Source organism: Hirsutella rhossiliensis (assembly GCF_020360975.1).
Source record: "Hirsutella rhossiliensis strain HR02 chromosome Unknown scaffold00003, whole genome shotgun sequence".
Lineage (NCBI taxonomy): Eukaryota > Fungi > Ascomycota > Sordariomycetes > Hypocreales > Ophiocordycipitaceae > Hirsutella > Hirsutella rhossiliensis.
The window spans coordinates 4,283,404-4,307,930 of NW_025408669.1; the positions used below are offsets into that span (position 1 = coordinate 4,283,404).

General features: G+C 58.6%; 8 protein-coding genes across 8 annotated transcripts; 5 read left to right on the plus strand and 3 right to left on the minus strand.

The window, feature by feature from the left end:
* Window positions 1-1,615: 1,615 nt before the first annotated feature.
* On the minus strand, window positions 1,616-3,394 carry HRG_03585 (AFG1-like ATPase domain-containing protein; the record flags this gene model as incomplete). Its single annotated transcript, XM_044862056.1, has 5 exons — window positions 1,616-2,474; window positions 2,572-3,025; window positions 3,099-3,205; window positions 3,276-3,319; window positions 3,386-3,394. The coding sequence occupies 5 exons, from the start codon at window positions 3,392-3,394 to the stop codon at window positions 1,616-1,618; spliced, it is 1,473 nt and encodes a 490-aa protein (XP_044723082.1).
* A 1,241-nt stretch (window positions 3,395-4,635) lies between these two features.
* On the minus strand, window positions 4,636-5,319 carry HRG_03586 (extracellular serine-rich protein; the record flags this gene model as incomplete). The annotated part of the gene is made up of 2 exons (XM_044862057.1): window positions 4,636-4,956; window positions 5,062-5,319. The coding sequence occupies 2 exons, from the start codon at window positions 5,317-5,319 to the stop codon at window positions 4,636-4,638; spliced, it is 579 nt and encodes a 192-aa protein (XP_044723083.1).
* Window positions 5,320-10,266: 4,947 nt separating this feature from the next.
* Window positions 10,267-11,347, plus strand: HRG_03587 (uncharacterized protein; the record flags this gene model as incomplete). The annotated part of the gene is made up of 2 exons (XM_044862058.1): window positions 10,267-10,398; window positions 10,604-11,347. The coding sequence occupies 2 exons, from the start codon at window positions 10,267-10,269 to the stop codon at window positions 11,345-11,347; spliced, it is 876 nt and encodes a 291-aa protein (XP_044723084.1).
* A 1,260-nt stretch (window positions 11,348-12,607) lies between these two features.
* Window positions 12,608-13,866, plus strand: HRG_03588 (uncharacterized protein; the record flags this gene model as incomplete). Its single annotated transcript, XM_044862059.1, has 3 exons — window positions 12,608-12,904; window positions 13,209-13,439; window positions 13,510-13,866. The coding sequence occupies 3 exons, from the start codon at window positions 12,608-12,610 to the stop codon at window positions 13,864-13,866; spliced, it is 885 nt and encodes a 294-aa protein (XP_044723085.1).
* A 792-nt stretch (window positions 13,867-14,658) lies between these two features.
* On the minus strand, window positions 14,659-16,126 carry HRG_03589 (calcineurin-like phosphoesterase domain-containing protein; the record flags this gene model as incomplete). The annotated part of the gene is made up of 6 exons (XM_044862060.1): window positions 14,659-14,740; window positions 14,783-15,591; window positions 15,646-15,707; window positions 15,783-15,873; window positions 15,932-16,055; window positions 16,110-16,126. The coding sequence occupies 6 exons, from the start codon at window positions 16,124-16,126 to the stop codon at window positions 14,659-14,661; spliced, it is 1,185 nt and encodes a 394-aa protein (XP_044723086.1).
* Window positions 16,127-16,951: 825 nt separating this feature from the next.
* HRG_03590 (uncharacterized protein) lies at window positions 16,952-17,967 on the plus strand (the record flags this gene model as incomplete). Its single annotated transcript, XM_044862061.1, has 3 exons — window positions 16,952-17,310; window positions 17,618-17,731; window positions 17,778-17,967. 3 exons carry the CDS (start codon window positions 16,952-16,954, stop codon window positions 17,965-17,967), a joined length of 663 nt encoding a protein of 220 aa, XP_044723087.1.
* A 602-nt stretch (window positions 17,968-18,569) lies between these two features.
* On the plus strand, window positions 18,570-19,335 carry HRG_03591 (uncharacterized protein; the record flags this gene model as incomplete). Its single annotated transcript, XM_044862062.1, has 2 exons — window positions 18,570-19,266; window positions 19,325-19,335. The coding sequence occupies 2 exons, from the start codon at window positions 18,570-18,572 to the stop codon at window positions 19,333-19,335; spliced, it is 708 nt and encodes a 235-aa protein (XP_044723088.1).
* Window positions 19,336-21,456: 2,121 nt separating this feature from the next.
* HRG_03592 (uncharacterized protein) lies at window positions 21,457-21,891 on the plus strand (the record flags this gene model as incomplete). The annotated part of the gene is made up of 1 exon (XM_044862063.1): window positions 21,457-21,891. The coding sequence occupies one exon, from the start codon at window positions 21,457-21,459 to the stop codon at window positions 21,889-21,891; it is 435 nt and encodes a 144-aa protein (XP_044723089.1).
* Between the last annotated feature and the right edge of the window lie 2,636 nt (window positions 21,892-24,527).

Genomic DNA, 24,527 nt, shown 5'->3' on the forward strand with positions numbered 1-24,527 from the left:
CCCAAAAGCAAAAAGATGATCAAACTCAGTCTCCATGGCCGTACTTTCGGCGCCTTGTCTGGTTCTTCTTCTTCCGTACAAGAATACAGAATCTTCATGTCCAGCCGCAGCAGGCCGCCACAAAAAAAGACCCTGAAACGAGCCAAGCCCGCCTGGGCAACCGAGAAAGAAGCAGAAGAAAAACCAAAGAAAAAACAGCCAGATCCTGGCTCCACAGCCGTTGAACCTTTTGCTTCTTCTCGCCTGTCGCTTCTCTCTTGCATGGGGCGCACGCGCCGTCGCGTAATCGTACGTGGATGACAGCAGACAAGGACATTACTATATCTGCATCGCATCCTTCTCCTCCTCAGTGCCCTTTTTGGTTTTCTCCATTTCCCCCATCTCCAGGCGACACCAAAGCAGCCAGGACCCCAATCCCTCGGCCGTCGCATTGCCCAACGCTCCCGCCCCGTTGCCGTGCGCATCCGCCGACGAGAGTCTACCTACTGTATTGTCTGCCATGCTTACTTTTGCATCCATCCATTCTATCCGCGACGAACCGAACCGTTGCCCGCTGGTGTCCAGATCCACCACTTCGTTTCACCACACCCGCTGACCCACAACTGAGCCCTATCTGGTCGTCCATGCTCCCCCGAATCCCATCCACGTTTTCTCCGTTCCTTCAATCCTCCTTCCATCATTCTTCCTGGCCAGCACCACGTCAAATCAACCAAAAATAAAAATAAAAAAGGCCCCAAGCCCCGAAGAGGCTTGGTTTCGCCCAGCGCGCTCCGTTGACTACCCAGACTTCACGTCAACGACGCATGCCCTCATGGCCCCCAACGACTCGAACCCACGGACCAGTGAACCTTTTCTTTAGCCTTTTTTTCGCTCTCTCACTCGTTTGAAACTCTTGTAATCCCAAAAAACCTGGTCTTGGAATCCGCCAGCGTTGTTGGTCTGGACTGGGTGAGACATGCTCGGGCAACCGTCTCCCGTTCCTGACAAAGGGGAGCGACGGAACAAAAGGTCAGGTCTGCTCGGGTCACTTGACGCATTTGCTCGAGACAGGCAGCGGGCCTTTTCCTCTTTTGGGCCACGTCTGCGTTGCCCCGGTTGCGCAGCACAACCGTTGGGAGTGCGGCACCGTGTTTACTCTGTGCTCGATTTGAATTCAGCGTTGCTTTGCCCTCATTTTTTTCTTTTCCTAATGCCATGGCATTCATCGTGTGGGAGCCATGCGCTGAAGCTGCGGTAGAGCGCGTTGCATCCCTTCTCTTCCTTCTTTTACATTTGCCGGCCGTTGCCCGACCTGCGCATCCGGCAGCCACTGGGGCGTCCACGTGTACCACCCGGCCGCCAAGTCGGGTGGATCCCGGGCCCGGCGCCGAGTTCGCCGACCAACCCGGCAATTCGGCCATTCATGAACCACACAGTATTCGAGCCATGGCTCTCTCCCGTAATTCCATAGCGGCTCGCGAGCCATCTTTAGATCGCAACTTGTCTACGGTCTATATGCAGCCACACCCGCTTGCACTCGTCTCTATCCATGAGCACGCCTATGCATGAGCGGCTTCACCCGTCGCCAAAGCAGCATGCGATGCAAAATCGCCATCTCCAAACCCCGAGCACGTGCCTACATCGAGTCTTCCATCTGTCGACTCCTCGCCCTCGACCAGTTGTCCCGGTCCTGCTTCCCGCCCTGGCTCTCCAGCCCCATGCCCCGCTCCACCCATTCCCTGCTCTCCATCTGACTGAGCCGGCTCAGCGCGCGCGCAAACGCAAACGCCTCCTCTTCGCCCGCAAACAGGCTCGTCTTCTTGAGCTGCTTGGCGCTGTGCTCCAGGTCCTCCATCATCCGGTCCATGGCTCTGCCGTCCTTGCTCTGCGGGTTGCCCTGGAGCAGGCTCTCGGCAATCTCGTCACGCGACACAAAGAGCTCTGTCAGCGGCTTCTCCGTCGTCAGCACCAGCTTTGCGTTGCCCTCGTACACGGCGTCGACAAAGGTGATGAACCGCCGGGCCAGGTCGCGCTCGCGTATCGTCATGCCCGGCACGTCCGTCACGATGAAGGCGTCGTAGCTGCGTACCAGCTCGAGGTAGTCGGCCGCCGACTTGGGCTGTCCGATGAGCTCGGCAAACGTGAACCAGGCGCACCGCCCGCTGACGCGCGGCACGTATATCTCGCGGCCCCACACCTTTTGCGTCTCCGGGTGCGGGTTGAAGTTTTCCGAGTCGCCGAGGAAGCGGAACCACTTCTCGGCGTGCGAGTTGGCGTGGTTGTCGAGGGGCGTGTGGTACACGCCCGAGGGCGGCCGGGGGATCTTGCGGTAGTCGGTCGGAGAGTCCAGGTTGATGATGTGCAACCGGCTCTTGAGCAGCTTGATGGCGGGGATGAAGGACTCTCGCTGGATCCCATTCTTGTACAGGTCGTCTGGCTGGCGATTCGACGTCGTCACCAGCACCACGCCGTGCGACATGAGCGCCTCTAGTAACCTTAACGATGCCAAGGGGACACGGGTCAGTGTCGACAGCTCTTGAGGCTTGCAAACGGACCCCCGCGTGTGCCTGTGTTGGCTAGCGAATCCTGTACCTTCTGAGTATCATGGCATCGGCCACGTCTGTGCACTGAAACTCGTCGTAGCACAGCACGTTGCTCTGCTCGGCAATGTCGGCTGCGACATACGGCACCGCGTCGATGTCGCTGCCGTGCTCCGTCTTCATCCGGTGCAGCCGACGATGAACGTCCTGCATAAAGTTGTGGAAGTGGATGCGCGTCTTGGTCTTGACCGAGGCGGGGAGGGTGTCGTGAAAGAGGTCCATGAGCATCGTCTTGCCGCTGCCCACGTCACCGTAGAGGTAGAGGCCGCGGGGCAGGTTATTCGGGATCTCGCCAACGGCCGACTGCGCGCCTCTGCCCTTGCCGAATAGGGAGGAAAAGACGGACTTCCTGGCAGGCTTGAGGAGTTGGAGGCTCGGGTGGACAACGGGGGGTGCGTGGTAGTTGCGCAGTTCGTTGTGGAGGTGCTGGAGGCTCTCGATGATGCCTGGGCGGCGCAGGAGACTGCAGTTAGCGCGCCATGCAGGTTAAAGTCTCGAGCGCAAAACTCGTCACCTCACCTCTCTGGTGCTCGTCGTTTCTCAACATGCCGGCCTCAACCCGCCTATCGTACTCCTCCAATGGCCCGTCGGCGCGCCGTGACCCATCAGAGAGAGTCGCCAGCGACCTTGAGCCAGCCCGGCACGCCGAGGGAACGGGTTTGCGCAGAGCCATCATCGGCCGGGGCATCCACGGACCGCCGCGCGACAGCAGGCATGGCGTTGTCATCTTCGGCCGAGCGCTCGTGCAAGATGACGATGCTGCACGCATGGAGCGGCGCCGCAGAGATGCAGGGGCCATACGGCACCGCAAACATGCCTCCGGCGGCACCGCGAGACGTCGCATGCTTCTCCGACGGGGGAGAAGGGGTGGACCGAGGGCGAAGAAGCTGCTTGCACGTCTTACGGCCGAGCAAAGGCAGACAGGCAACGAGTCACCATCGGTGAGGGTTCGGCCGAGCGGCTCTGCAAAAGAGGCGGTGAGAGAAGCAGTGCTACGTCCACAGACAATGGAATTGGGCGGTTCGAACCGACAAGGACTCGGCAAGGGAAATGGGAATGGTGGGATCGCGGCCGGTGACGGGCGTTTGTCGGCGATGTGTGACGCGACGTTTCTGCCGCCGGCTGGGAATGATAGCGTCTCCACATTCGTAGCTCCCCAGAAGCCGAAGGCTGGTCAGGTGATTTGGAGCCCACTGCCACAAATTATGCAAGCCGGTCTGCCTAGTACGACGTGCATAAACTATGCAACGCTCTCCCCGTTCCGTCTCGACCGAATCTCGGAGCGGAAGCCGGAGATGCGGGCCGGCCGGTATTCCGGACGGCACTGACGATGTGATACGTATGCCTAGCCGCTCTGGCGACACAAGCGTAACGGGCCTAGGTTGTAGCGCAATTTTGTTTGTAGCATCGCTGCCGCCCCTCACTGCACTCTGTGCATACTGTAGCTCGGGGTTCGCTCGGCCTTTGGATCAGACCTTGGACGGAAACACAGTGCTCAAGTGAATGAATCTCTCCACACATTTACGGTCCCAAGCAATGTGCGAATCAGTTGCTCGGTTCCCAGGGAGCAGCGAGTTGAGAGATGCGTCTCACTGCAACACAACTGTACGAACTCCAAAAAGCGAAAGCACCAGGATGGCCTAGTTCGTCCATATAATAATAGTCATGGTACAAAAGAAGACCGTCGCGCGTATCACAATATTTGTCGGCCGAGCAAGCGCGACACTTAACCCGTGCAAGCGCTCGCCTAACCTAAACTATCCGACTTATTCAGTTTTAGTGGCATCAAGACCAGACATGTTCTCGAAGCTGAATATTCGCCTATACAAGGGTCAACAGGTAAAGAGCCATTCTTGTCAATTGACTGGCAATGACAACTGTATCGATGAGATGCACATTAAATCAATGCCCCGGCCATAATAATCGCTCAGCGAGTGGGTATTACAATCCTGAACACCTTCCCCTTCCCCTCCCGTCTGCCATCTAAGCCATGCTCCTCAAGACCGGCCCAGAGCCCAAGGTTTCCTTCCTCGCGGACCCTTTTCCTTTCGGCGCATCATACCATCAGGGCGGCCAGACCCACGGCAGCAGCCAGGCTCATCATTGGCACGGAGAGGGCTCCGGCGGCAGCCTTGACGGTGCCGTCCGGATTCCTCGGGACCCTCGGGTCGTCATTGTCGTCCAGCTCGCCGCCGTACGGGGAGCTGCCGGGCGTCACCGACCGGGACAGGGCCCTGGCCTGATTCCTGTACGTGTCCAGGTTCTTGTTGCCATTGGGGTTGATGATGCCAACCATGCCCTTGGGGCACTCGTCTCCTTGAGAGGAGTAAAATGGCACGGGCTCCAGGCTGTTGACCTTGATGCGGAAGACCTTGCTCTGTTGGTGGCTGTCAGCGGGCACTCGCATAGCGACACAGAGAAATGAAGGACACTTCAGGCGGCGTTGCAGTCGCTCAGGGAGAGGAGGAGGGGAGTAACGCACAGCCTCGCCGCCAGTAGCAGGCATGAAGCCCGAGTAGAAGCCGCTGCCGAGCTGCATGGGCGAGCAAGGGTTCTCAAAGACGCCGGAGACGACGCTGTGGTTGCGGGCCTGGAAGTGGAACTCGATGGTGTCGCCCACCTCGGCCTTGACGGCGTCGGGGTTGAAGGTGTTGCCACTCGTGGCGGTAACCTTGATGGTGTCGGCGCTGGCGACGCAGGCGAGGGCAGCCGCGGCAAGGCAGGTCTTGAGGCAAGGCATGGCGAGCGATTTTAGACAGGGACGTAGGATTTAGAGAGGCGGATGTGTCGTTGGGGAAGAAGACGGAATGTGGAGGGCTGGCGGCGAGGCGTCTTCTCTCTTGTCCTCTCTGCTTTCTTCCGCTCTCGTACTTTGTCGGTAGTGCAATAGGTCAGGACTCTTAACGGGCCAAGCCTCCCTCGTCGGGGCAGCCCCTGTTTCTTTTATCCTCAGAAGAGGCTGTCGTCGGGGCGCAAAAAGGGAGAGGTCGCTCGTGACGCGGTGAAACATGACACGGTCAATCGCTGGCCATCCCTGGCGCGAGCTTTTTCAAGGTCTGAGCCAGCCACATCCAACATTGACAAGCTGCATCCTTTGGGTGAGCAGGCAGGGACCCCTGACCCGTTCATTTCTTCCTAGCCTCCTCCCCCCTTCCCCGGATTGCGTCGTGTGGACTCGTTGGGCGGCTCTCTAGCTGTTGGATGAGCGGGTGGCAGAGACCCGTCTCTCCCTGGGGACGTGCTGCGGCGTGCGTCGAGAAGACGTCGTCTCTGGTTTGGGAGGGTGGATGATGCCGGTGGCTGGATACGTCATGGTAAGATAACAGGCCAAATGCCACGATGGCCACGCTGGCGGATGAAACTGTCCAGGGTGGAAGGAACAAGGAATGTCTCACGCATGGTGCGAGACAGCCAGGGAACACGAGGCTATTGCTTTGGGCTCTCTCTTCCCCCTCGAGATGCTGCGAGGGGAAAATTCGGCGGTTTCGACATCTGGCGAGATGAGCCTGCTTCCATGACTATAGATTGTGATTTCTTCTCGATCCTGGGCGTTACAGTGCGATGGCTGGCGTTCGAGGCCGGGGTCTCGTGAGTGGCTCGTGGAGCGGCGGCGGCAGCCCCCTGTACCCCTGGTCGATGGGTGATGCGGGCGCTGTGGATTAGGCCTCAGCGGCATACAACAGGCAAGGCAGGCGAGGACGCTGAGGTACCGAGGACCAGGAGCCTCCCGGTTCCGCCGAGGGGGATATAGCGCGCAGAGCCGAAGCCAGCGGTACCCGGTACCCATGGACCACCACGTAAAAAGGTCTTCCCCCAGCGAAACCTCGCCAACAGAATCAAAGCTCGTGACGTCCCTTGCGAATCAATCACATTTTATCAGCAGCCCTACCGCTTGTATCGTGACGGCTACTGAGGAATGTGCCTGGATTTACCGCGCACTAACGACCTGCCAGGTAGCTTCCCCAGATCGTGGGGTCCCAAGGGCGTGGGGTCCCAAGGGCGTCGTCGCCGCCGCTCCCTCGTCCTCGTCCACTATCTCTCCGCCCTCGGCCTGTGCGCTTCCGCCCCGACCTCCCGAATTCCCGCTCGAGGATGTTTGCTTTGCTATTCCGCCAGCCGGGACCCTGCCTTGCACGGGGCCTCGTGTCGTTGCGGGTGCCGACGTGTCCCCCTTGCAGACTCTCTGCCGGCGCCCCCTCGAGGGACTACCGGTTGGGGCAATCGTTGGTGACCATTTGAGACCTCGCGCCCCTGCTCTTGGCCAAGTCAGCGCGCATACCAACACGCACTGCAAGTTCCGCCCCCTTGATCGAGATGAGGGGGAACCAGCCATCGTCTGAATACCATTCTTGGGGCCAGCAACTAACAGAAAAAGGGAACAAAGGCAAGAGACGCCAAGTGCAGATAACTTGGCAAGCCATTATTCGCCCGCCCTCGCCCCGGCTTCAACTGTGTTGTATTTGGCCAAGCCTTGCAGACAACCAAGAGACATGACAGCCGTGGCGCCTACGACTTACCCGAAACTGCGCATCCATTTTTCGTGGCTGCAGCGACAGGTGGCCGAGGAGGAACACGATTACGTTGGCTTGATTCCAGCATTGGCTGTGTTTTGGACTACTACGGCATTGTGTATCTTGGCCGTCGATCATGGCTCAGTGGACCTGGTCTCGAGGGCTTTAGCCTCTGGGGTTCGGTGACTCGCCGACGCCGCCTCTTGTTTCTTTTTCTCATGTCTCTTCGGCGGCTGTGGCTATTAGTTAACCAGACTTACGACCCAGCACGAGAGCCCCAGCAAATTTTCAAGAGGCCTGCGCAGCTGGATGGAAAGCACGTAGCCGCTCCTTGATGCCAGTCTGCTCGGAACCAGCAACGCGGCGAACATGCCGGGGTGCTTTTTGAGGCAGACCGGGAGCTGCTGTCTGGATGGCTCGCTGCAGACCGCCAGAAGCGGCAGGCCAGAGGAGAAGGTAGCTCGGAGGCCTCCGAGATGAATGAGTGGCCCGCCGCCTTGGAGCTCGTCGACATCGGTGACGGGTCAGCAATTGATTGCCCGAGTCCAGCGTGACTGGGATCTCTCTCTTAAGCCAATAACCTCGGTGAGGCAGCTCCGATGGCGGTTCAAGCTGTGTAACGGCATGCCCTTTCTGCTGAATTTCTAGAAGCGGGCTTTACCGCCCTTTTCTCTTTGCCTGCAAGGCATGGTGGAAGCATGCGACGTGGGCTGTGAAGCTGAGAGTGGCGAAGAAGGTGGGAGGCGGGGGGAAAAAGGAAGAAGAGAGGAAGAGAAGTGATATTTTATTAATATCACTTGATCAAGTGACGCCTGGAAGACGCACCCCTTCTGGCAACACGACCGAGGAGCGGGCAAGAATTGCCGTCAACCTGGCCGGCCATTGTTCCGGCAGGCCCGGCAGAGGCAGGTGGCAGGGTAAGCAGCAGCAGCAGCAGCAGCAGCATCACGGCGTAGCCGGTCTGTGGCAGGGTTGCCGACTGCATGTACTGTATGCATGTACTTATGTATCATGTATGTAGGTAGGCATGTATGTATGTAGGTACATAGGTAGGTAGTAGGTACCGGGTAGGTATATATGTATGTATGTAGCCATGTACGTACAGTACTAAGTTATAGCGGGCTTCCGGTACGCTTTACCCAGCAGAGCTAATGAACTACTACACCATGGTGGGTGGTAGTGTGCGAGATCTTTGCGCCATAGTGCCTCTCTGCCTGTGGCGCTTCACTGCATCTACTGCACAGTACCCAATCCTCGAGAGTCTGTGTGCAGCTGCAAGATTATAGACGCTTCCAGGCTACTGTACCTTCCAAGCCTGTACTAAGTAACGTCGATGCGGCTGTCCCCCGATTGGAAGCCCAGACCAGACGAGCACGGCACGAGTGGATATGGCTTCAGCTTGCGAGAGGCGGCGAAAAAGGCCGGCCGGACTCTTTGGGGAAAGGACGAATCCACACGATTCTCGTTGAAGCATAAGCAGAGGCAATACAATGAGGATACTGTAGCTGGGTAAAATGCTGCTCCTGCCCGGCTGAGAGGAAGAGGAGGGTGGTTCCTGCCACCACCCCACCCACGTCCTGTACTGTACAGAGGTAGGTACAGTGCCTGTTGTGCTGAGAGGGAAGGGGTGGGTGCAGGGTACTAGTATGTATGTACTTGACTTGCAGACGTGGCGACCCAATCCAGCGGGACGCTTTCCGACTGTCAACCACTCAACCTCACATCGCCAGATCGCGACATTTTTTATTTTATTTTTCCTTTTCTTGTTGGTTACAGTACAATCATCAACTGGCCGACGCCTCCTCTTGTCAGCTGTCGTCAATCCCCCTCCACTCACACCTCGCACCTGCTCTTCCCTGTGCTGCCGCCTCGACGTCGCCCTCTACCGCCTCTTGACTTGTCCAACGGCGGCAGCGCTTCCGTCGACTCTGCGCTCGGCAAGGATGCCGCTGCATTGGTACGCACATCGCAGCAAAGCTCCTCGTTGCCCCAGTTCTAGAAGCGCTGCCTCTCTCGCGCGCAACCCTGGCAGGGGACCGAAAAAGCCGACGCACCGAGCTCGGTTCCCCGGAGGCGCAGATGGCTGGCGCTCCACAGTGCATCCGGTTCAGCTGTGGGTTGCAGCTTGCAGGAGAGGACCGTTGTTGCCGATGACGAGAGCCGCTTGCATGCACATACTGTACATACAGCACAGTCAGGTAAGCATGGCTAGTCATTGACTCGTGTGCTATCTGCACGAGTCTACACACTGCATGCATGCAGGCGCAAGGTAGTGGAGGGAACAAAATCATAGCGCCAATCCAGTCCATCCACTCAGCTGGGATAACCTACGACCCTCTGCCTCGACGGCCTCGGCCGATGCAACATGATGGAAAACTCGTCTATACCTGGCCGGCGGAGCTCGGTCTGCTCGGGCACCAGAGACGCTGCTTGACCACTGCCGCGTCTCCCCTCCCTCCCTCTCTCCACGAACCTGGTCGCTGACTCACTCCGCTCTCGTCGCCTCCACCGGCATCCTCCTCCCGCCCGAGTCTCAGCGCCATACATGCACGTATCGATGTTCTCGCATGCACATGCTCCTTGCTTGCCTAGCTGAAAAGCGACTCGAGAAAGACCAGAGCACAAGAAACTGCGGCCTTCTTGGCACTCGAGCCCTTGTCCTCTTGTGTGCAGAAGAGCCGTATTCGGCCCTTGCATACGTCACTCTCAGCTGCCAACCATGGAACCTGCTCTCTCATGATAGATGCCCTCTGTACGGTGCTATCCTGGCATTGCCCACCCTCAGCACTTCAAGGAACCTGGCCGGCTCGAAATTCCAAAGGACTGGGTCCTTATCCTGCTTTGGGCCACTGGCCTGCTCTGCGGTTATTAAGGTGTCGTGCTGGCGACAGCCTCTCCACATCTTAGTCGTCAGGCCGGGCAACGTCGTCCCCTTATCCCCGGCCTTGGCTGGATCTATTGGGCGCTTTCTGAATCCGGCCTCGGCCTTGACCCTTTCCGAACGGCTGCCGTTGAGGACCCTGGATCTGAACATGTAGACATTTGAAACTTCGCGGTCCTGTCACTGCCTTCTTCTTTGCACCCCTAATCTCCACCCCTTACCCCCTCCCTTGTCCGTATTGTACTTTGCAGTCGCGCCCAGCTTCAAACTCTGCCGCCGTCGAGTGGGATATGCTATGATTCTGGAGCTTCTCGACGTTTGTCTCTGGCACCTCAGCCCCCCCCCCCCCTGGCCATACAAGCAAGGACGACAGAAAGACTTCTCCAACTTCCCCTCTTCTCCCTTTACTCTTGCTCCGTCTCCCGCGGTACCTTGAGCTTTGCGTCAAGCCCCTACGTGTGGGACTATTCGTCTGCTTTCCCACCTCCACCCGCCAAGGAGAGCCTACATACGGGCAGGCCTGAAGGCTAAATGTCGGCCCCCGCAGTGAGTGAAGAGAAATCCACCCGAGACCGTACAAGGGAGACGTCTTTTGCCTGACACAAGGCTCGTTACTCGCTCCCATGCTCCAGCAAAGGGACAACTTGGCCCGCATCCGAGATAACCAGAGGAGATCGCGCGCCCGGCGGAGAGAGTATGTCCATGAGCTCGAACAGCGGCTCAGGGTGTACGAGCTCCAGGGCGTCGAGGCCTCCACTGAAGTCCAGATGGCTGCGAGAAGAGTAGCAGAGGAGAACAGGCAGCTGCGGGAACTGCTCAACAGACACGGTGTTTGCGACGACCACATCGCCCATTACCTGCAGTCGGGCACTTTTGCACCCCTCGATGCCGAACAGAACCACCCGTTTCGCGCCGGTGACGCCGGAACGGCTGTACAGTCGCTGCACCATGTGATGCTGCCGCGACGGCTGACCGGCCTGGACCAAAGCATGCCGCTCCCTGTGCCGGGCCAGTCGAGCCGGGAGACTTCGACGGCCAGCGGGTCAACGACAAGCTCGTCCGTCTGGGAACCGTCGCAGCCGTCGATGGCTTCGTACGGCCACCAGCGTCACATGGGCATGTCGGCCGCAGTCATGGGCTCGGCCGTCCACGCCCAGTACCCCCCGAGCAACCTGCCCGGGGGTCACAACACGGGCCGGCAAGACGCCGTCTTCGGTGGGCAGGCGTCCCCCTCGATGCTCAACAGCCCCGGCCAGACGATGCCTACGACACAGGCCATGCAAGCTAGCCGTCCGCTCATGAACTTGCAATATTCGTTGCCGACTTACCCAGACTCGACGATGCCGCACTACGGCCCTCCGGGAAGCGGCTGCTGATACGAGCCGGCGGGGGCCACGGGGCGCGTGGCGGTGATGAGTTGAGCGCGGCGATAGGAAAGGCTGACTGGCGCTTTTGGGCTCACCGCAGCCCGCAGGTGCCGCGGCAGCAGGGCGGCTGAAAAGGTGGAATCGGAGAGACAGCCATGGCGGCGCCAACAAGGCATAGGAACCGGGCTTCGGCACCATGAACTGAGACTCGGCTCATCGACTCGCCTTGGAGGGACAAACCGAGCCCATGGACAAGACATGGAGGCTTGACGTCTAGTTCAAGCTATACGCTAGTGGATGCAGGGATGGCGGCTTCAACTGCTGAACGGCACCCCAGTTAACCTTTTTAAGGTTTCGATCTAGCTGCCCACGAACCACGCGGCAATCGGGGACTATGCGTGGGCTCCTTTGAATTTTGGCCCAGCCGCCGACCGAGTGGTTGCGGAGCCGGCACGGCGAGGGGGCCGGAAGTGCCTCGCCGTGTCCCGGCCGCCCTCGGGGACTGCAAAGCGGCCGCATCTCGGTGCTGCCGGCCGACGATGCGAGGAGCCATGGCCATGAGAAGGAAATCAAGACCAGGGCGTGGGCAAGTTTGAGGCCGGAAGCCTGACGCGGGACTTGGACGTCTGCAGCCGGTGCCTTTGTGCTTGCGTGTACATTCATGGCTGCTTTCTTCTTCTTCCTTGGTGACTCTTTTGTCGTTGTTGCTGGACAATGCTTGCCGACCTTTGCAAGCAAATGGTCTGTCGAATGGGCCAAGCTTTTACACTATGACTGAGACGCGGCAAACCATCGCCGCCGGGGGCTCGACAAAGGTTCTCTCAACGCAGCACAAAGCGACGAGATGCTGCCTTCGATTTTCAAAGACGGATGCGCATTCAACCCGGGCGTCTTTCAAAGCTACAAAGCAGGGGAAAGCGGTCTGGCATCACGACACTGGTTTACGCCACGAACGGGACTAATAAAAAGACAATCGTCTTGGCTTGGCCTGCCGCATCAAACGAAACGGTCGCCACACCAACCTGCGCCAAATCAACGCGGGACTCGGCGACGAAGCAGCTCTGAACAGCTCTCGGCACTCGCGGGCGAGTCAGACCCCGAATACGTATAACGGGATGACGAAGCGGAAGACAACCAATGACGGAGAGGAGCAGCATGCGCTGGAGCGGAGAACTGTTAAGAAGGCGAGGATTTATGTACCGGAATCCCGGTTGCCCTCGGCAGAGACGGCGGACGCTGGCGCTGCACGTTACGAGACGGGGACGAGACATGAACCCGGGCAGAGCCCTGGCCGCGAGGCTGGCGAAAAGCTCTCACCCTCCACGACTGGTAGCGCCCACCAATCGGGACAAAGTGTGGCGAGACAGCGAACTACGGGATCTACATCAGACAAGGATGATCGTCGCCACAGCCGCGGAGCTGAACGGCGGCTGGAGCCAACGAGCGTCGTCGCCGCAGATGCAGCCGTCGCTGGAGGTGATGGGCCTCGTGGCTCTGGCACCGGTGACGCCGGAGTTTCTCGTCCTGGATCGCCACGCCCTCCCAGCCAGAAGAGCCTCTCGCAGGGTAAGTCGGCTGCGCCTCCTAAGCGATTGGGGGAGCAGTCGGCTTGCAGGAGCGACGGCGACGTTGAGAAGGCGACGACCACATATGTGCGTGGGGGCGTAAACGAGGACGGAAAGGGGGCGAAAAAGAGAAATGGTGACTCGAAGGAGCAGACTCCACAGAGGCGTTGCAGGGTCGAGGCCTCGACGTCCGCTGCTGGCCGTCAACCAACCCCTGAACCCGGAGCACGCGGCCGGGCGAAACTTTACCCAACACCGGCGCCAGCCCGCCGGCTCTCTCCACTGGCCTTGCCGCAGGTCCCCAGTACGACTCCTCCGCCTCGGTCGGGCCTTTCGGCGGCACCTGCACAGATTTTAGATCCGGCAAAGGCTCCAGCTTCGACAAAGGCTTCACCCCCAGCAAGGGCTCTAACTCCAGCAGAGGCCTCACCCCCAGCAGAGGCACCACTACCAGCAAAGGCTTCAACAACAGCAACGGCACCGGCGCCACGACGACCCCAACCGCCTTCATCTGCCTTCGTATCCACATCACCACGGTCACGCCATCCCCCTCTTCCTTCTCCTGCTGCGAGGCCCCCTATCCCCGCTGAGAGCTGCGATAACCAGCCCTTCGATTGGCTCGAGCTCCTTCAAGCCACCGAGGCCTTCATGGTGCTCCAACAAATGGAACTGCGTAGCTTCGTCTTGATGGCGGACCTGAACGGTGTCCATGATCGCCTGCACCCGCTCATGACCAGGGAGGGCATGGAAGCCGCGCCTGCTCGTGCGGGCCGTTTCCGCCGCGCCGTCGTGGACAAGCACATTGAATTCTTCGGCCCCTTGCGCATCGATCATCTGTCCCTCGTGCTCGAGGTCATGAGGGAGAAGCTGGATGGGCTGTGGGAGGTTGGCCGCCGGGCTGTCAGGGAGCCCGAATGGATCGAGGAAAGATACGCGCGGCACGCCCGGTACGCCATGGTGTAGCGAGCACTCTGGGTCGCATATTTCCTTCTCCTCCGTCGTCTCACGATGTCTCGTCACCCATTTCCTCTTCCCTCCCCCCTCTCTTTCTCCCTCTCACCCACTCACTGTGTCTTTTGTCGCGCACATACACTCACACACTCTGTCACAGCCTCTCCAATTTCCCCTCTTTCACCGCCCCCCCCCCCTTTCCCGTGCGCGGCTTGTATCGCTGGTTGAGTCTCTTTCTTTCATGTTTGTGTATTTGTGCTAGAATTTTTTTTTTTTGGCTGGGGAGTATGGCTTAAGGGGCTTAGAAAAAGTATGGTGTAGACGAGCTGGCGCCGGGGGCAACCGTCGGCGGCATGAAATCGTAGATGCTTTCATGTCATATTTCTTGAACTTTTCTGTCCCTCATAAAAACGTATCCAGAGAATACATGTCTGGACATCTTTAGGCTGCGCAGCATGCTTGTAACCCTTGCCGTCTGCGAAATCGGCGAAAAGGAAGGGAAATGTATCCTTACTTTTTTGTTTAAGGAAAGGGGATAAGCCGGAAACTCCCGTGTCGTCAAGGCTCTGCCACCCGGTGAGCATTCTCTGCCATGTAAAGTCACCGGCTGAGTGCATAGTCACAGCAGGCTGGAAACAAGATCACAGGCCGCCAGCCCCGTGAATGGAACACGGAGATGAGGCACGACTTGAGGCCAACAGCCTCGTTCATCCACTCACGCTTCCCCCCCCGTTCTGCCTACGTCACCCGGCACCCACCACCGATACATGGACCCATACATACATACACGCCCGAGCCTCGCAACTACAAGAAGTAGTCGGCAACCGGCTTCTTAGCCGGCATCCCACGCGAGTCCTGGGGCGCCGCCTGGAAGACGCGGTAGCGTCTAGCGGGCCCATTGCGTGCCTCGACACCACCTCCCCCCAACCCCCCGCCGCCGCCGTCCGCCTCCACAAGGCCGCCGTCGCTGCGCCCGACTTCGCCGTTGCTACGGGCAAAGACGCCAGTGCCCGATTCGTCCTCGCACAGCTCCAGCACGGCGGCCACGTTGCCGCAGCGATAGCAGTAGTTGGGGGCGGACCAGACGGTGACAATAGACGCGTCAAACATCTCCTTGAAGCCCTCCATGACGAGCTGGTGGGCGCGGGCAATGAGGCTTAGGTCGTTGCGATGATTGAAGACCTTGACAATATCAGCGCCAAAGAGAAAGCCCGCTCCGCGAGGGGAAAGGCCCCAGCCGTCGATATCGTCGGGGTCTGACCACAGCAGGTCGCACATGGCGCCCTCGTGCGGCACCTCTTGCTTCCGGTCGATGAGCCGGATCTTATCCACCGAATCGATAAGCGGACTCAGCCCGCCGTGGACGCACAGCACTGCCCCCGCGGGGTTGCCCACGCTGCCGCCGCTGTCGCCCGACGCGCCGGAACCAGGCGGGCCCGTCTTGTCGCCAGTTCCGTTGGAGCTCGGGTTCGATGGGCTCGGGGCCTGGTCACGCATGTTGTCCATGAGCTGGTCGGCCTGGCGGGAGAAGCGGCTCATGACGGCGCCGTTCTGGTCGCACACCTCGATCTCGGTGTCGTCGTCGACGGGCATCTGACCGGGGGAGAGTGTGTTGGAGGCGCCGAGGACAATGGCGCCGAGGGCCAGGTAATCGAAGACGTCGCAGCAGTAGCGCCACACGTTGGCGCTGCCGTATTTGCGGACGCATTCGTCGTAGAAGCCGTAGACGGTCGTGATCTGGCGGGATTCGTGGTTGCCGCGGATTAGAGTCATGCGGTCGGGGTATCGTACTTTGAGGCAGAGGAGGAGGAGGAAGGATTCGAGCGAGTAGAAACCACGGTCGACAAAGTCGCCTGGTGGACGTGGGTTCCGTCAGCGAAGGCCTATACGTAGGAAGAGAATCGCGGGGGAGGGCGCGGGGGGCATACCCATGAAGAGATAGTTTGTGTCTGGGACGTCGCCGCCGACGCGAAAGAGCTCCATCAGGTCGTGGAACTGGCCGTGAATGTCGCCACATATCTGGAGTCGCAGTCAGCAAGACGCGGGATGCTGCAGGGTTATGAGAGGAGAGACGGACCGTGACTGGCGCCGTGACCGTCACCACGTTTCCTTCTTCAATCAGGAGCTCGCGGGCGCGATGGCAGAGTTCTCGGACTTGAGGCTCGGGGATGGGGCGGCATGCGCGCAGCTGGGCGATGGCCCTGCGGAAGCAACGTCAGCGTGCGAGGTAGACGACGAGCAGGAGGAGTCACAACCTGTCGAGATCGCTCATGCTGGGCCCGGGTCGATGACGGTCGCACCTGAGGCGCGGCGACCGCTTGCACTATGGTTTGCGTCGAGACGGGGTTTCATAACATGTTGCGAGGCTGGAAATGCTGTGGAGATGGCGCACGAGACGATGAGGCAGACTGTCGCTGTCCTGGTACGGCAGGGCAATTCTGGGTGCGAGGCGATGGGATATATGAAGTTTGGGCGGGACGAAAGGGGGTGCGGAGACGAAGAGATGAAGATGGCGGCTGCGAAGTTGGAAGCGAACTTATGGCGGCGGAAAGGCTGTGGCGATGAGGCACTCCTCCTCACTGCGACACCTTACCCATGCGAGTAGGGGGTACAGGAGAGACAGTACTGCGCTCAGGGACTGCAAGCGCTGTACCTTTTTATGCCGCGCGAGCTGGCCCGGGGCCTAAGTTTCTTATTTCGGAGCGCATGTGGAGTACCCTGGACCTAAGTCTTCTGTACATTTTGCGATCGGTGAGCGCCGCCGCGCAAGGAACAGGCAGGTGAGAAGGAACTGCACGGGAAAATCTGTTTCTCCGGCATCCCGCACCGTCTATTGCTGGCCAATGGGAGACCCTGGATATTACCAATCACGCGAATTGCATCGCAGCAACATCGCCAAAGAAGATTGCAAAAAGACACGCCCAACTCCAGCGCCAATCCATCTCTAGACACACCGGCGCAGCCCCTTGTCGCGGCCACGAAGAACATGTTGCCATTCTAATGTGAGGACTGGACTTCATGTCGGCGACAGGCTTGGCCTGCTAACCCGCCATTCGAGCCCGTGGCCTCGATAGCATAAAGCTCGAGCGAGGGGATCATGCCGCCGCACCTACACCCCAGGTCACGCATGACCTCCTCGCTCTTCGCAACCACTGTCCTCGCCAGCTTTTTTGTCGTCGCGTTGCCGCACATCCTGCCTTGCCCCGTGCCCCGGACAAAGTTTGCCGATGGAGAGGTGGTTGTCGACGACAACGGACGACGCAAGAGGTGGAGGAGGATTGAAGCTCCAGAATCGAAGAATGGCATTGTGCAGTTTGGTCAGCCCGCCGAAGATGACTCCTGCGACTCCACGGGACCAACGAGGAGAGAGTGTCCTGTGCCCAAGCCCGGCGGCATCTTGGGAGAATGGTTAGGGTTTCGGCCAAAGGATGACGAGACGGACAAAAGGGCTGATAGGTGACAGATATGGAGGGCTAGTCCAGAAATACATTTCTCCTCACTGACTGGTTTCAAGAAGACGACTGCGGCGGCGCACCATCCCGTGCAATGCGAGATGAATGGTATTGGTGTGTGCAAAGTATCGGATGCCCTCCCTCCCGATTATGCGTGGTAGGCAAGGCTTATGCAAACGAATCTCTGCGAGGATGCGGCGAATACACACTTGGAAATGTGCGTCATCGAGGCTCGCCATGGCAAGCATCTGGCGAGCACAGCGACCGCCAGCCTTGGCCGCTCACCCGCGGTTGCGCCACGATGGGCCGAGATGGGGTGCACACGGACTCCGCTTCCACGCCATTCGGTTCCGGGAAGAAGGCATCACGGGATCTGGAGAGGGCGCCGTCTCCTGCCATATCCGTCTCAGCGCCACTCAGCGACGGTCCCCCATTCCCTCGCTATTTTGGGCGCACTAATCCGAATATCAGACCTGCCAAGAAGCTTAAAAATTCAGAGTCGTTTCCCTCTTTGGCGGTGTCTGTGTGCTACCCGGACCTCTGGCTGGACGAAATCGAAGCCTTTGACAGGGCGGCTTCTGCGCAAACCGGACGATCGGACGTCGGAGACATGGCAGGGGTCCGGCGCCAGCGCCCCGCCATTCTGGACCCGGCTTATTAGCGTCTCGCCCCCATCACACGCCTTGGCGGGTGTCGTGCGACCGCCATATGCGACTCCTGCTATGCGACTCCTGCTATGCCTTCACGCCTCTTTTGCCTGATTCTGCATGTCCCGGTTGCCCATGGGCCCGACATCTGCCGTGTCGCAGAAGTCCCATTTCGAGAACCTCTACCGAAACCTCGTTGTGGAGAGTTCTCTCTCCTCCCCACCCCCTTCTTTGGCCTCGCCTCTCTCTGCCTTGGGCCGCTATTACGGGGCTGGGAAGGGGTCAGTCCGGTCTCATGGCCATGCTTGGTTCTGGCCTCGGTATGACGCTCGCTATCGGGGACAGAAGGCATCTGATCTGCGGTGTGTGAGTTCCAAGGCTCGCCATCCGTCGACTATATTATGCTGCCCTCGCGCCTCCCATGATGTCTATCTTGCCTCTACCTCTTCACCATTATTCTCTCTACCGACTTTCATTCCCCTCATCTCTTTCAATCCTTACAAGAGCTGTGCTCTTTTTTACTTTCCAATACGCTATTTCTTAATTTCTACCTCAAAACAATTCCTACCTCACCTCTACTCCCCTCGCAATCTACTTTCCTTTGCCAACCATCACAATGAAGTCTGCCTGTGTCCTCCTGTTCACCGCTGGCCTGGTGTCGGCCGCCACCGTCCCTGCTCAGCTGGCTGAGCGCGGCACGCAGATCCAGTCGCTGGCCGGACAGGGTGTTGCGTTCCGCCGAGCTGAAGCGCCGGCGGCACAGGCGTCTGTCGCTCAGGGCAAGAACGCTGAAGAGGAGAAGAAGAAGAAGAACGAGGCCGAGGGGGCCGAGAATGATGACAAGAAGAAGACCGGGGCCGAGGGGGCCGAGAATAGTGACAACAAGAAGGCCGAGAACCAGCAGGCTCAGAAGAACAAGGATAAGAACAAACAGGAGGAGCAGAAACAAAAGGAGCAGCAAAAAGGCAAAAAGGAGAACAACCGTGGGAACAACCAGCAGCTCAACCAGCAGCTGGCTGCCCAGATTAACCAGATGGCTCTGAATCTCAACCCGAACCTTGCCCAAGCCCTGTCCCTGAACAATGTCATCGCCATGAACGCCGCCCAGCAGGTGGCCCTTTTCGGGGCGCTCAACAACGTCGCCTTCGCGTCGGCGATCCCGGGTGTCAACAATCAAGTCCTGCTCGCCTCCTTGGGCAATGTCTTCACCATGAACAACATCGACCTGAACGCTCTGAACTTGCAAGGCGGCGTCGGCGGCATCGGCAACCTCAACATCGCCAGCTTTGGCGGCGGCGTCGTCAACGGTGTGGGTGCGTAACGAAATCGCCTGCTTAGCTCATGGAGCCAAATTTGACTGACAATGAGCAGCTGTGATCTAAGCTTGACGTTGATGTGCTCTGCAGTCGGAGGACCGAGAGGCGCAAGGGGACCGGCACGGGCAGCCGCAGGGGTTTCTCCCCCTTGCCTTCGCGGGATACGGCCGATGATGGCCGATGCTGAGGAGGGCGAGGACGGTATAGTGTCAATGAAGGCTAGCCCCGTTTCCCTGTGACGGAAAGAAGACGGGGACCATGTCGGTATCATCATGGCGTTTGAGGCATTGCTGAGGAAGGAACATGGGATTCGCACACATTCGATGGAACCCACACGCTCAGACAGATTCAGCTTCGTATCCAGTTCAATAACAACACATCATCCGCAGGGTGATGCATTTTCTGCAAACACGAAGCCCGGCGTGGGTTTGATGATGTGACGCGTATAGTCGCTGAACTGATTCCATCTCCTTTGGGGTATCCTAATTCGAATCGTAGCTTGTTTTGACCAAGAAGAGGCTTGGCTTTGGTGAGCGTTGTGAAGGGATAAGGCGAGGGCTTTACAAGTTGCTTATCCCTTCACTTGATGCACCTGAACCCGTGGCTACTGATGCCAAGATGAGGGGCAAAGAGAGCATGAAAAAGAGGAGAGGGGAAACATTGTTTCATTATCCAAGAGAATAGCCGAAGCGGTTTTCTGTCATGTTGGGGGAAGTGGCGTAGCGTGAAGGCACCACTAATTAACAACTATGCTTGGTTTGTAGTCGGCACATGACCTGGAAGAAAGGACCTCTCCAGCAAGGGTGGTTTTCCCCCAACGCTTCTCATCGACGTACAACAACACCCCTTGATCGTCAACGGCACCGAGTGCGGGATGCGACTGAGCGGGCGCGCAAGAAAATGATAGTCGCCATCAGCTGATCTAGCAGCAGACAGCATGCATCCCCTCGAGCAAATGTGCGGAGCGAATGACGCCATCCCGACTGGCCTTGCTTGTCCTGACTGCCGGGCCGCAAGCCCGAGGGCTCAGGGGTCAGCTTGGTCCAGCTTCCATCCGTCCCTCATCAGACAGGCTACAGGCCTCAAACACGTCTCGTGTCTGATTGCTGCCCCGGATTCTTTGCCCGACGGCCCAGTGCGTCATCTGTCCCCCCCCGGACCCCCCCGCTTCTGGTTGCTTCTGTGCGCTGGAAAACCGACTTCTTCTCGACTTCTTTGATGGCTTCTGGGGCGGGACGCGGGAATCCGTGCGCAAAGTCGAGGCCTTTTGCACACAGCTTTGGGGCGTCTGCTGCTGCCGAGCCTAAGCGTGGGCCATGGAGGGCCCGGGTTCTCCCGCCTCGTCTGCATCCCGCCGGGACGCTGTCTCCGAGAGCGATCAACCACAAAGCCGACGGACAGACGGACGGCCGACCATACTTTGATTTGCCATGCATGTCTGCCCGTCGGCGACCTTCCCCACGCTTAAGCAGGACAGACAGCCCCCGCCCCCCAGCAACAGCATCCCCGGCCGCCGCCCAGGTAATCCAAGCAAGCCCTGGCCAACACTGCGTGCGATGCCTCCTTCGTCTCATCTTGGACCTTGGCATTCGTTTGGCCAATGTCCATCCGCTTCCATGCCGGGCGTATCTATGCACTTCTGAATCCCCCACGAAGGCACGTCTAGCAGGATCGGCCATCCGGAGAGCATTGGCTGGACCACCCTCTGCGCGCTGCAGCGCCCAATCCGGGTATGGAAGCCCTTTCTGATGAAACGGGGTGCGCGCGGGCGGCGCCGTGTCCGTGGAAACGTGGTGTCTTGGGCTCTATGCGGAGCTTGAGCTGTGCGTCATGAGACGAAGGCAAAATGCATCATCTACCCGCCGAGGGCAGCCACGGGGTTGTATAAAGACGGCGTATCCGTTGAGAGATGCCCATTGGCGACGACACGCTCCCTGGAAACCACCAGCTGCCCATCCTCTCCCCTCCCCCATCTTCCCTTCTTCACGCAGAGGTATGTGGCCGTCTCGTCTCGTACAAAGCAAGAGGTGTGCTAATCTCTGGCCGTAGCTGTGCTCGACTCTTTGCTTCGTTCCTTGTGTCCGTTCTATTCGTGCCGAACATTGTCGAGCTGTGCTCCGTTGCGATCATTCTTAATCCCTCTTGTTTCATCATCGACGCCTCGGCTCTTTAATCTCGGTCGCCAATATGAAGATTTCTGCTCTCTTGACCGGCGCTTTTGCCGCTCTCGCCGTCGCCGTGCCCGCCCCAGCCCCGGCACCGGTGCCCAACTCGAGCAGCTCAGGGGCGCTTGAGGGGCGCGGAGCCTTTAACGCCAAGCCATTCAACAACCTCGTCTTCAACCAGAGGGACCTCAATTACCTGCTCAAGGTCAACTCGCTGAACCTCCAGACCTTTCAGGGCCTAGCCATCAACAACGGCCTCAACGTGGGCGCGTTCCAGACCTTGTTTGCGGGCAATGTCTTTGACGTCAGAGCGCTGCTGCAGTTTCAGCAGCTACAGACGCTCCTGGCCGTGGCCAACGTGGGCGTCTTCAACGGCGTAGACTTGTCCAGGGCCGCGTTCAACGTCATTGAGCTGGGCGCACTTGGAGGCGTGGGCGGCGTGGCGGCGTGGCGCTGAATTCGTTCATTGACGCCGGGCAGGTGGGCTTGATTCAGTCGGTGGCTAGTCAAGGTGAGTCGAAGACGTACCCGAGAAAGGTTTGATTTGGAAAGAGATGAAGCAAAGACTGACAGGCGACTTTGGAAGTCGTGGCGCCCGTCATTCTTTAGACATGCTTTGGGCATGAACTGCCCAAGGGCCCGGGCAAGCAGGCTGGCCGCGTCGCCGCTCCCAAGGACATGTGGAAAGATTGGATTGATGTGCCGTTGAGACGACCTGGTGTGCCCTAGATGCTGTGCCAATGCGTCGAGGTGGATCGGGCGATGGTGACTGCGGCTGCCAACAGGAGATGGCATGGAACCTGATGATGATTATTTTGCATTCTCTTTATAAATCATCATGTTCAATCCTGTCTCTTGTCGACGAGTGAGGAAAGACCCGGGAGAGGCTCGTTGGGCAATGCGTCGGTGACGAGGGAGCTTAACTTGCAGGTTGGCTGCACCAGGTACACACAGCACCACAGTACGAGCTGCTGCGACGAGTCAAGAGCCGGTGTGCATGCCGTCGTGTGTCGTACCAAGGAGAGGCCGGCTGAGAGGTGGCGGATGATGGGCAGGCGAGCTATCACACGTGAGGGGTCTTTTCTCTGCCGTCTCTCGGGTACAAGGATGTATCGTCTACCTTGAAGATTGCGCGCCGGTGGCCTTGGGAAGAAGTATCAAGGCCTGGGAACAAGGGGGGGAATAAATGCATTGGGGGCTGAACGGTGTGCAGCACAAGGGCACGGCAGGCAACGGCATACTGTAGACAGAGGCTGTCGTGCATGGGCTCATGTGCCGATGCATGCATGATGCAAAGCTGGGAGTGCCGGGGACGTGTCGTCTGTCTGTGCGAAGTACGAGGACGAGGTATAATTACCCAGCAAGGAAACTCGGGTGTGTGTCGAGGGCCCGGCCGGATTTGCAGGGCGGGATATGTGGGGAGATGGAGACGAGCTGGGGATTAAGTTAGCTAGCTATACGAACAAAGCACAGCGGATGTGCCCACTACCTACGGGAGTAATACCAGGTATATGGTTCGAGAGGGACAGACTGGCGCCGAGAGGGGAAATGGGGCACATGCCAGAACTGTTGCCGGCAGATGGCGGACCACGTACAGATGGGAAGCCTTGACAATGCCGCTGACATGCATGAGGAGAGCCACACTTGGGCACCCACAGAGCGCCCTTTGGCACCAAGTATACTGTACGTACGGATACAGTACATGCATATATGCCATGCCTGTGCCTTGCGGGAATTGTCAGATGTGTAAACGTAAAGAATCTAATGGTAGATGCTGCTGTTGTTGTTGTGTTGTTTAATATCCGCTCCTTTTACAATTCCAAGTGTGACGCCATGAGATATTTATAGATTATACTCTAAGTTACAGACTCGGTGCCAAAGTACGGAGGAACGGGGCTCAGGAGTGGATAGATGCATGAAACGTGCTGGGGGCCCGCAGCAGCACCTAAATCTCGGAGCTGGGCTTGGCTTTAGTCTGTGGTACGAGGTATTCGTACCTGCTAGTATTATACCTACTGTACCTACCTTGAGGTACGAAAGAAGCATCGGGTACTCGCGGGTACCGACTTACTACTAATTAATATGCTTCGTTCGGCCCGGGGTACGACAGATGGCACAGCAGTGTCGGGGGGGGGGGATGGCGACCAAGGATTTGACTACCAGTACCTAGTAGGCACCTGGGTAATAGGTGTGTATTCAGTGCGTGCTCTGTCTGTGCTTTGTACAGTACATACATACCTACCTTACTTACCTCGCGAGTTGATCCATCATGGCCTGGCTGGATTGGATATGTGCAATAGACTTGCCCCTCCCTGTAGGGCACGCAACTGCATTGGAAAGACATGCTGGAGCCGCCGACTCGCCAAACCAAAACCCTGCATGCAGCCGCCAACACGTCGTCTTGTTTGGACACAGCAAACAGCAGTGGTTCCCCGCACGCACGTATGTTTCGGCGCGTTGCCCCGGCTGAGGGAGCGGAGAGGCTCCGGTGCCGCTTGCACCCACGCCGACCACCTTGTCACCTTTGGCCTCCGCTTGTGTCTTAGACCACGGGCGCGAGAAATGTCTCAGTCGTCGTCGACCGCACGCGTCAACCCCGATTTTCCGTTTGCCGCGGTGCGCATATAGTTTGTCAAACTCGATGCCCTGTCCAGGGCCGGCGAGCTGTGCCTCGCTCCAGAGTCCACCGCCCGAGTGCGGAGTTCTACTAGAGTTGCATTCATCGACCACGTTCATGCGTTTGGGCCCGAGGTACATGCCCGGTACCTGGTCGCTCGCGTTGCCCGCCCGCCGCCGGCAGAGTACCGACGAGGATTCCTTTCCTGTTCCTGGCACCGCCTCCGCCCTAGGTTCGCCCCTGAGCTAATCAACAAGATGGATGGGCCATGATGCCATCACACATGCCGTCTTCATCCCTCTCTCCATTGCTCTTCCCCCCTTTCGCTGACTTGGGGTCTCCTTCCGTGAGAACAGATGCTGTCTCCTTCCGAGACAGAGCAGCTCTTTCCTTTTCTCTCGTGTCCCACCCCCGTCCATCCACCCATCCATTCATCATCATTCAAGGAAAGCAGGACCCCTTTTTTCTCCATCAAC